Source organism: Ovis canadensis, chromosome X (genome assembly GCF_042477335.2).
Source record: "Ovis canadensis isolate MfBH-ARS-UI-01 breed Bighorn chromosome X, ARS-UI_OviCan_v2, whole genome shotgun sequence".
NCBI classification, from domain to species: Eukaryota; Metazoa; Chordata; class Mammalia; order Artiodactyla; family Bovidae; genus Ovis; species Ovis canadensis.
In genome coordinates, this window is record NC_091727.1 from 20,968,095 (window position 1) to 20,980,114 (window position 12,020).

General features: G+C 32.7%; 1 protein-coding gene across 5 annotated transcripts in view; it reads left to right on the forward strand.

The window, feature by feature from the left end:
• Positions 1–12,020, forward strand: part of CNKSR2 (connector enhancer of kinase suppressor of Ras 2) — a 286,604-nt gene that overhangs the window by 134,480 nt on the left and 140,104 nt on the right. For all 5 annotated transcript variants that reach the window (XM_070291444.1, XM_070291441.1, XM_070291442.1 and 2 more), the window contains exons 7-8: positions 2,663–2,722; positions 7,164–7,232. In XM_070291444.1, the coding sequence (XP_070147545.1) occupies positions 2,663–2,722; positions 7,164–7,232 (129 nt within the window). The remainder of the gene's footprint in view (positions 1–2,662; positions 2,723–7,163; positions 7,233–12,020) is intronic.

A 12,020-nucleotide genomic window follows, 5' to 3' on the forward strand; every position in this document is an offset into this window, starting at 1 on the left:
ATATATAATGATGAAATCCTCTTCCTATAACTAATTGATAACTTGCTTTAGTTTACAATTGCCATTTTAAAAGTTCCTGGTATGTGTAGTAATTGCATACAGATTTCATTTCCTGAGTCATAACTAGATTATGTCCATGAGTTCTTATTATCCTGATGAATATAATGATTTTTCTAAATATTTATTTTAGGAGACCAGACTTTCTTTATGACATAATCATTTAAGAAATTACATAGAGCTCTTGTCAAACACCTTAATTCATAATCAGTAATGCACTGTTGAAAGAAGTGTGGAGAGAAATATAATCAACTTTTACTTGCAGTTGTCAGAAGAGGTAGGTGATTAAAATAAATTTGTAAAAGGTCAAACCCAGTTATTCTTTTATAACCACATTGAACTTAGTATATGTGTGCTAGAGAGGTCTTCATCTTTTTAGAATGGATGTTTAACAGTGACTGTTTGACTCAGTATCTACAATTCCCAAATATTCTGTTCTAATAAGGAAAGTGAAGGTAGACAACCCTTCTGTTAATAAATCTGTAAATTAGGAGCCTCATGGTTGAGAATATTGTCTGGGCTCAAAACACAGCTTCACCTCCTTTGGCAGACCTGCCCAGTCTATCAGTAACTCAGTTTCCTTATTCCTGAAACAGAGAGAATCATAGTGTGTACCACACAGACCATTGTAAATAAATGTCAAACACTAACACAATCCTTAGCAGATTGTAACAAGTAGCTGTTAGTGATGATAGTGATAGATAATGTTGAGTGATGATTGTTGTGTATGTCCAAGTTATATATTGCTATATTGTTTTATTTCACTGTTTTTTTCCACCTAATCCTCTCACAATCCTTCTATGTAAAAAAACTAAAACAAAATTTAGTGTTTCGCTCTTACAAATGTACTTAAAAATTCTTTATTAATTTGATGTCATTTGGTAACTCCCATGGGGGAAGGGATTGCAAGAATCTTGTCCTGTTCTATGTAGCATTGTTGCATTACCTTCCAATAAATAATGGGATTAAATAAAGTATGTTATATACTTGTCACCTGTATAAGGTTGAATATTACCATATGGTTGTAGCCAAGAACTAACCAATTTCTTAATTAATTTCCATTTTTATGTTTGTTGAGGTTAGTTATTTATTTCATATAAAATGATGAACTTTCATATAAGAAATTAGAATTCACAGATAAATGAACATCTTGTAAAATTACATTTATTTTGTTTCACAGTAAGAGATCCAGGCTTAAACAGTCTCTGAACTAATACCAACATCTTAGACATATGACATTACTGAAATGACTTTTCTGAATTAAAACCTACCCAATGACTTCTTAATAATTCCAGGCCATGAGCTTATTGCTTCTTGTTTTTATTTCTTAGTTATTTTTAGTGAAAACACAAGTACATTTAGATATCAAAATGTTAACATCCAGGTATAGGAAATTAACACTGCAATTGTCTACACATAATTATTTAAATGTCTTCTTTTTCCAAAATGATTGTTCTTAGTTATTAAGTCCCTTATATTTCAGGCTTCAGGTTTATTTTAAAGTTAGTATTGTTTAATTTTTGAAGTCAATAGTTGAGATGCAAATTAGTTTCAAAGTAAAACTCAGTAAATTTTTTATCAGAATGTTCCTTAGGAAAAAAGGCCATTCAGAGAATCATCTATTTTTTTTCTGATTTATTTAAATGAAAATGTTTCAATATTTAAAATGTGAATCCTTTCTTGTAATTTCTTTTAGGGTCCTGTCATAACTGGCATAACTTAAAGGTTTCATTTGTTCTTAAAACTTTAATAATTTGAAGATTTCTAGATAATATTTTATCTTTAATGAAGCTTTTTCTGAAATCACTTTGTTTAAATGGAAACGGAATTTCTTCTTTATTGGGAGGAGGGGTGCCACACATTACCTCTAAATTAATATTATTATGATTTTAATTTTAAATATTTATTCATTTTTGGCCACATTGTGCAGCTTGTGGAATCTAATTCCCCAACCAGGGATTGAACCTGGGCCCTCAGCAGTGAGAGTGTGGAGCCCTAACCACTGAACTGCCAGGGAATTCCACCTGTTAATTATTGATAGGTCATTGGATGTAATTATTAAAACTGCAGCAATAAGATTAAGACAGAATGTGTAAGATACCACAAAAGAGGAACAGAAAAAAAATTTTTATATAAACAATATTTTATCATTCTTCTGTGTCCAGTAGTTCTGTAGTGGCTCTATAGAAACCTACTTTTTATTGTATAATATGTATCAAATATAATAAACTAATAATATCCCAATATTTGAATTTCCCATTGTAACTTTTATTTTGCCACAGCACATGTAGTATGGATTTTGAGGAGAGTGAACTATGTTCTTCAGGATATTGAATTACCATGAGGCATTTTGTAAGTTCACTATTCAAATAATCATTTGATTAAGCTGAGTACAGGCTTCTTCAGGCAAACTTTAGAAGCCAGAACATTCAAATAGGAATTTCTTAAAGTTTAAAGACAGCCTTATTGAATCATGGATTCATCCCTGCGGCAATGGCAATTTTAACTTGATAGGGCAATTCTTTTTGTAAATGAGGTTATAATATCCTTGAAAATATTTCAGTTTTCATTTGTTTTCCTATGCTGTCTTTTTGTGTTTTTTTAGGGTATGTATATTAAATCAACATATGATGGCCTCCATGTAATTACTGGAACTACAGAAAATGTAAGTATTCTAACATTTCAAATTTTGGAGTATGTTTTGTCTTTTATTGTTAACCATCTTATGGCACTTACATAATTCCAGTTTACTTCTGAGGAAATAAACAGATTAAAATATACAACTAAAAAGACATACTGAGTTAGTAAGCACTGATTGGGGGAGAGTTTCAGTCATTTTTGTTAGTTGAGAATAGCTATTTATCTGAAGTAAATCAGATGTTTTGTGTTCAAAGCCAGAGAATTGTTAAATATTTTCTGATTCATGACAAGTTATTGTAATATCTAAAAGAATCCACCTCCATCTGACAAATAGTGTAGTTTTATTAGGAAACTTAAATTGTGTAAGAAAGAAACATCAGATAAGTTAGGTTTCCTGAATACCTGAAGTATAATTGAACTTTATTCAGTGAAGGGGCAGCATGATATAGATCGGCCCATTTTCACAGTGAAGTCCATCCCTGGACCAGCAGCATCAGCTTCCTTTGGGAATGCCCCACCCCAGACCTACTGAATTAGCTCTGGAGACCAGTCTGTTTTTTAATAAGAGATTCTCTTTTAAAAGGTGCACAGATGTATAGAACAGTCTTTTGGACTCTGTGGGAAAGAGCAAGGCTGGGATGATTTGGGAAAATGGCATTGAAACATGTATAATATCATATATGAAACGAATAGCCAGTCCAGGTTCGATGCATGATGCTGGATGCTTGGGGCTGGTGTCCTGGGATGACCCAGAGGGATGGTACGGGGAGGGAGGAAGGAGGGGGGTTCAGGATGGGGAACACGTGTATACCTGTGGCGGATTCATGTTGATGTATGGCAGAACCAATACAATATTGTAAAGTAATTAACCTCCAATTAAAATAAATAAATTTATATATATTTTTTAAAAGGTGGTTTTGAGACCTGCTCCACTGCAAGCAGTAGGTCAGAGTCACTAAGTCTAGGCTGTACACCCAATTTTGATTTTGTTGACAGTGTAATTTCTGACGAGTCATTTACACTCTCACTGCTTTGATTTCCTCAACTATGCATGCGTGCGTGCATACTAAGTTGCTTCAGTCGTGTCCGACTCTGTGCAGCCCTATGGACAGCAGCCCACCAGGCTCCTCTGTCCACAGGATTCTCCAGGCAAGAATACTGGAGTGGGTTGCCATTTCCTTTTCCGTCCTCAACTATAAATCATAAATAATATATTATCTGTACTGCATACCTCACTAGGTTATTGTGAAAATTAAATAAGATAATAAATATGAAAGACTGTACTATAAAGAAAGAGCTATAGAAATGTGAAATGATTGTGTTGGACATTAACATGATCACTATAATAGATTTGAGTTGCATAATAAGTCATTATTTCTGCATTTGGTTGTCCCAGATTTCCATCCCACTCTCTTAAGCAGGTTTTGAGCTTCAGATATTTTTCTTTCAGAAATTCTGACAAATCATGTTTATAACATGTTCCTTCAAAGAAGACTGAGGTGAAATTAGTTAAATCTCAAGTTATTATTGTTCTCAACATTTTACCAGCGTTTTTTTTTTTAAAAAGACAACATTATTTCATCTAATTCACCTATTACTTTAACCATTTGTTGATTTTTTTCCCCCTCCACTTCACTTAGTTTCTTGTGAATGGTGAAATACATTGAAGTTGCAGTTTTGTGCTGGCATCTCATTGTTATTAAATATAAGAGTTAAATGAGATCAAGAATACGTTATTTGCATATTGTCAGCTGTTTAACATTTTTAAATGCAGTGAGATACTTATAAACTATACTCTTGTGATTGATCATTCTCATTGGTGTGTACATTCCACTGATCATTTGTTTGATCATTTGTTCATTTAGCAAAACTCTGCTTCATGTCTGTTGTGTTCCAGACTTGAAACTAGGTGTTGAAAAAAATTTTAAATTAAACTAACTTGCTGCCCCTAAGGCATACAAGTACAGATTTATCTGTGTAAACAGGTCCTGAAATTTGCATAGATGGACAAAGGAAAAAAATAGTAAATGCTGCCAAATAAAAACAAGGAAGGAATCACAGAAGTGGTTATTTTGAACTAACTGTATCTTGAAGAATTGATCAAAACAATCTCTCTACATTGTATGGAGTCTGTTAAAAAAAAATAAGTTGAGCACTATGCATTGTTTATATTAATTAGTAATACTTTATAAATGGATGAGTGACCAAAGAAGGATTGATTCTATGAGTAGTTCAGATATAAACGGTATGTTACTAGTTCATCATTTAATTCTTTTTTCTTGAAAGTATTTCACTATTTTTGGTACCCTAAATCATTTATCATTAGATCTGTGTTAAGTCTTAGTAAAGCTGCTCACTAAGTGGGTAAGTCATTTTGTTTTGCTATACCCTAGTTTCTTAGTTTTTCCTTTGTAAAATTAGGGGTTTGGATAAACTCTCTCTAGGATAAATTTTAACACTAAAAGTCTATACTTTGTATGAATTGTTTCCTTTTTCACTTCCCTGTGCAAAAAGTTGTTTCAGTTTCTTTGAATTTTATGTAGCAACTATCAAGCTCTTTTACATTATGAATTAGAGCCATTGACTTGATTTTTTTTTTCATACACTCATTTAAAAGGATCAATTGTAAGCCAAATAGCACTGGGACTGACTCTATAGTTACAGCTCTATTTACAAACTTTTCAGAAATGTTACATGGTCTTGTCTGATTTGGTAGGTGCTGTGAAATAAATGCTTGTTTTTTTCTTGTTGTGACACTATTCTTAAAGTTGAGTTGACATCCTAGGTAAACTACCCTCTTAATTGTGTGGCTGTGTTACTCCTTCAATAAGTGGAATTCGCTGAGATACCATCTAACCTTGGATTCTAGCCTATTATAAATAATTTTTAAAGAAAATCCTATTCCAGTGTCTTAAAAGTAGCATTTTACTTTGCAGTTCCATCACCATATCATCCTTCTTTTCCTTTCAATAGATAATAATGAATTGTATTACAGTACTTATAGTTGTGTTTGATAAATTAACACACATATAAATACACAAATACATTTTTTTATAAAATACATTTTCTGTCTATTCAAAAGCCCATATGCATATTATCATTAAAATGTCTAATATACATAATCAATAGTCATTAGAGGGAAAAATAAAGAATAGTACAGTATTTTAAATTCTTACAGTATTATGAAATTTCTATCTTAAATCTCATTTTAGTTTCCTAAAAACTTCAGAAAACTTGGCAATATTAGTTTACTAGTTTTTTTTTTTCTTGTTTGTTTTTGTTTTTAATCTCTTTGGGGAATAAAGAGGAAAAATGATAAAATTGTTACATCCTGTATAAATGTTGGCATTTTAGTTTATTTAATGTGGTTTTGCTAATGTATTATGCTGCATGAAACATTAGAAATAGGATTCTCTTGTAGTTAGATACTGAAAATAATGTTATTTAATGTAACTTTGACCTAATGGCTATCCTTTCAATTTGCTTTTCTCATTTATTCAGAATTGATGGTATTAATGATGAAATAAATTAGCGATATAATCATTAGTTGACACAGCTTTGGTGCTGATCATAAAGATGTACTTGAAAATATTTGCTGAAGTTAATGTGAATTATTTGTATTAAATGAAAAAGACCAAAGTTTTAAAAGATTGTGTTTTAACATATATATTTTTGAACCAGATGCCCAGTAGAACTACTGAGAGGGTTGCCTGTTTACAATCTGCCGTTATTATTTTTCCCTAATGGTCTCAGAAACATAATGGTCTTTTACAACATAAATATCTATATATTGTCTTACATTCCTGCTTTCTGTCATTAGTTTTACATAGAATACAAATAGTATATCAAATATTTAGTCAGTTCAGTCGCTCAGTCTTGTCCAACTCTCTGCTACCCAGTGGACTGCAGCACGCCAGGCTTCCCTGTCCATCACCAACTCCCGCAGCTTGCTCAAACTTAGGTGCATTGAGTTGGTGATGCCATGCAACCGTCTCATCCTCTGTCGTCCCCTACTCATGCCTTCAGTCTTTCCCAGCATCAGAGTCTTTTCAGTGAGTCGGTTCTTCGCATCAGGTGGCCAAAGTATTGGAGTTTCATAGAGCCGTTCAGCTTCAGCTTCTTCAGCATTACTGGTTGGGGTATAGGCTTAGATTTCTGTGATACTGAATGGTTTGCCTTGGAAACGAACAGAGATCATTCTGTCATTTTTGAGACTGCATCCAAGTACTGCATTTCGGACTCTTGTTGACCATTTCTTCTAAGGGATTCTTGCCTACAGTAGTAGATATAATGGTCATCTGAATTAAATATCGAATATTAGTAACATTTTTTTAGTTTAATTTTATGAAGATTATAATTAAGCTCTTGATCTAATTTAAAGGAGTGAACTTATGATAGTGTTTCCATAGAGAGGAAATGATTGATAAAACTTACATTCTTTATCATTTCCTTTATGTTTAATTTAGTCACCTGCGGATCGGTGCAAGAAGATCCATGCTGGCGATGAAGTGATTCAAGTTAATCATCAGACTGTGGTATGTATAATTACCTTACAAGTCAGTGGGAGGAACTAATACAAAGATTGCTTAAGTCTTTAAAAGAAAACAATGAAATGAAATGCCTGTTTCTGTATAAAATATTTAAGTAGCCTTTTGAAAAATAACTGAATGACTATTTTTCTTAATTATCTTAAGAAATTTGATAAGGCATTGTTTTAAAATAACATGAGGATTTATTGTTGGTGGCTGATGTTAGATGTAGAATTCTATATGGATAATATTACCCCATGAACTGGGATGACCATTTTGGAATAGAAATTAAAGTGATAGTGTGTACAAATTCAAATTTTTTAGTATAACTTTTAAGTTTCATTTAAAAAAATTATCAAGTTACCTAGTAGATATGTTTTATAGCACCATACTTTCATTTATCTACTTTAACATTGATTTGTTCATTAAAGTATCTGGCAGATTGATTTATTTTCATGTCACTTTTTTTATTTTAAATTTTAGTAGCTGAATTGGCTGTTCATTTCCCAAAAGAGAACTATAGTTTAAGTTTTAAAACTATTGCACTTAACTAAATAAGTTCATAATTTTTTTTTCTTTTTTTGTTCTTTGAACCTCATGATTCCCTTTCTAGGCTGAGAATGACAGTGACATTATATGCCTATAATAGATTTTCAAGGGCAATTTTTCTTAATCTTAGATTTTAAAAATTAACATCATATGATTTTCATTTTGGACTAGTTTCTATCTCACTTGCTCTATCTCTGCCAAAATAAAATATATGGTTTTTAAAAAGTGAAGTTAACATTAAAATAATCTGATTATTGATTTATAATCCACATTTTAAAAGAAAAACATTTTTTTCCTGGTAAATGTTCTATTTATTACTCACTGACTCTTCAGAGTAAGTAATTATTTCCTACTGTACCTTTTAACGAAATTTGGTTTTGCCTGTTCTAGTCATAGAAGAAAGACTATATTTGGAGGGTAAGAAGACTCATGTGAAAAGTCTGATCTTTCTCAGTGATTTTGATATTAAGGCAGATGCTATTTTAAATTTGGTTTGAATGAGAAGTTTGTAATATCTTGGAGAGGCTCCTGAACACTGATAATTAAACTTATGACATTTCTTCAATAAGTTCATTTTCTAAGTGAATAAAAGTTAATGAAAGTATGAAAAACTATATGTATGGGGTATAAAGTTAATACTAATTATTGTTAGCTAGTTGAGGGTAATTAATAGAGAATATTGGTAATCAACAGAGCCTTTCCACTGTGTGACAGTTTTGATGATGAGTAAGTTCTCATGACTAGAAACTATACAGTACAAAGTCATTATCCAGAGTAGTTTCTTGTCCTCTAGGATGAGGATTTGGGCAGTGGGATAAAACAGCTGCTTAAGTAGATTGGCAGCTCCTCCTGATGTTCACACTGCCTCCACTTCTACAATGTGACCTTAGCAAATATGATGTCTGTTGGATAGTTTGACCTATTTCCAGTTGGTCAATACTAAGAGGATAGAAATTAGTCTCTAATGAGAAATAAAGTTGTTAAAAGGATACTCTTTGTGGAGCAAAGATTCTCATGTCTGTTGAATATGAAAGTCTTTAAAAGACTTAAAGTGAACCAGTAAAATTTATATGGATTGGTGATATTTAAATACTGTGAGAATGTGTCAACACATCTTTCTATTGCAGGAATATTCTAAAATATTAGAAACTAACAGAATGATGGTTGGAGGAACTTGCTTTCAGTTTTTGCTCTGAAATTGACCTATAGATTTTTTAAGTGAGTCATGATAACTATTTGAGTTTATCTTTTCAATAATAATAACCGGAGCCAACACTTCCTGAGTTCTTACAGTGTGCCAAGCATCATGTTAAGCCCTTCACATATTTTATGTTATTAACTCCTCACAATAATCCTATGAAGAAGGTGTATGTGGAGACTGAATGATTATTTAACCCACCCACAGCTCAAAGCTCACTGACTCCAAGGTCCATGCTCTTACTTCAGTTTTATTATACTCCCTCCCCAAACTCAAATTGTAAGATTATCAAACAAAAGGGGAGGAATTCCCACAATCCTGTAAGTAAATCTTAAGGTTCAGGGAGAGGTCACACAGAGCCAAGGGTAGAGAATAGAGGAAGTGAGAATTTACATAACTTGGGTAGTGGTTCGGCTTAATTGAAATTAGAAATGGGGTTGAAATTTAACTTTACTGCTACATCCTCACTCACTCCCTTCCTCCAGATAGACAAGATACATAAAAAACAACCCCAGGCATGTGTTAGAAGTTCCACAGAAATTAACTTTCCAACCTCCCTTTATCTACTACAACAGTTGGGCCAATTGGAGTCCAAGTCCTTAGCAGACTGCTACTGCAACCTACAAATTGATTTTGGATAGAGACATTGTCTGACAGGAAATTATGTTGAATTCCATCAAAGTGACCTTAATAATGTGATCAATTAGCAGATTGCCTTCTTTTTGTTCAAATTGAGCCATATTTGTGCATGAATGGTATCTTTCATTAAATGCACCCTGCTGTGTCCTCTCTTTCTTGCTATTGCCCCCATTGTGGTCTGTGCAGTGGCTTTTACTTCTTACGAGACAGTATACAAAGGTGAGGGAATGGACATTATCTTAGTGTTGTTATTATGAAAGGTTTGATAGATCGATAAATTAGTTGAAACAAGTATAAGTTATTTGCAGTCTACAGTTATCCCTTCTGTCCCTGCATTCATAACCAGGGATATTAGGGGTTTGTTATGATATATTTACATTAAAATATTGCCTAATGCTTTTGAAATACATATTTTAATCCAGTATTTAACTAACCAGAACAGTGAGATATTACCAGTATTATTCTATACCAGTATAGGTTCAAGAATGAAAAGAGTAATCTTCAATTTTATGTTTTGAATGTTATTAGCTGTTAGTATTTTTCTATAATTATAAAATTCCCTATTGTTATAGGTAGTAATGTACAATATAAAATTTGACTACTTTTCTTATTATAAAATAACTAGAAAAGCAATGTGAAATTTTCCCCTAAGAGTCTGAGAAAGTTGAATAATCACAGATGAATTCAAATACTATTTTTGAAATTGCTAGTATGGTATATCTTCAAGATGTTCAATTAGATGTGTGTGTGTGTATTTACAGTTTGCTCTTTTAAATATATATATTTTCTTATTTAAAATGAAACTGGAAGTTTTATGTCCTTTTTCACGTTGCTATATTCTTTATTATAAGTGGCTTTTAAGCTTTTCTTATCAACATACTTCTGTGGCTGAGAAACTGGCTGCCAGGTAGGAAGAAGAAAAACTCATGAGCATCCAAGCAAAGCAGACTGAGCCCTATTGCATGTCCTCCCTGCCAGTGAAGATCCAACTCCTCAAAGGCTGCTGGAATCTCCCAAGATTTTTTCTACTTCATCTGCCACTACATTCCTCTCTGGGAGATACCTCGGCATAGTTTGAACCAGCAACTCTGCCCTCATGATGCACTTTTAACACTTTTTTTTTTTTTAGCTGATGAGTCTACTTATAGTTATTAAATCTATTTGGGCATATTTCTAATGAATCTGTTAAAATTTCATGTCTTTGCTGTTTTTGGTGTGTAAGTGTTATAAAAGTCTATCCATACTAAAAAAAGATACTTTCTTCTTAGGAATATCAGTTGAAAAGAATGGAGTATGTGATGGTTGAATCTAGCAGTTGGAAAATTTTCCTTTTATTTTTTGTATATATTAAAACATATTCACTATTACTTTGGAAAGTCTTCTGGAACCTGGTGACTACGTTATGGCAAGAAAGGGTTCAGTAGATGGGGCTATAAAGCCTACTGGAAGGGAAAATAACCAGGTTGGGGTAGTCAAGAAGAAGATAGCCTACAACAAATAGTCAGGGTGTTTGACAGTGATCAGTAAGAGATGGAAGATGAACACTGTAAACTAGTGGGTTTTGTTACCCCCTAAATGGTAAACATTACTGAACAAGAATGCAGCTGATGTCATGGGGGTGGGAGAAGGGAATGAGATAAAGGACTATTGAGTTATCTGGAAAGGTCATTCTGACTTCATTTATATAATTCTCAGCAGTGTCTCCTTTATTCTCTTCTTCTCACTCTAGTCTCTCATTTGTGACTCTTTCTTCACCCTCTTATTCCTTCAACCTCAGAACAACAGGCGAGTATTGTTTGAAAGGGAAACCAATGTAATCAGAATGGATGGAGAGTGTGGTGACCCATTAAAACTCAAAAATCCCTTCCCCCTGCCCTGCCCTTATCCTGTTGCCTGGAAGGAGTAGTTCATTGAGTGGATTCAGTACCACAATATTGGCTAACACCAATGTGCTTTCTCTCTTTTTTAAATATGTATAATTGTTGTCTTTATTTTTTAGGTTTTTCTTCTAAGTTTTCTTTACTTTACCATCCTCACCTCTTCTCACTTGACAATTTCTCCTACGTTCTTCACCTTTTTCAGTACTTTTTTTTATTCTCGCCTATTTTCTTCTGTCCTCCTTTCTCAAAAGAGAAAATATTTATCTTATAATTTCTTACAACAAAAGTATTGAAAACTCAAATGACAGTATTTGCAGTATACCTCCTTTCTTATCCCTGTAAACACAAGATGTGGCTGGAGTACAGAGATTAAGTATATTAGCATGTTGTTTAACATATTGCTTAATAAATGGTTATGATAATATCCTAAAATAATTCTATTAGGATTCTAAGAAATTGGTATTCTAAAACAGAGCAAGTGAATTGTTTTCTTTTGGAAGGGGAAAATACCATGAAAAGACACTTACC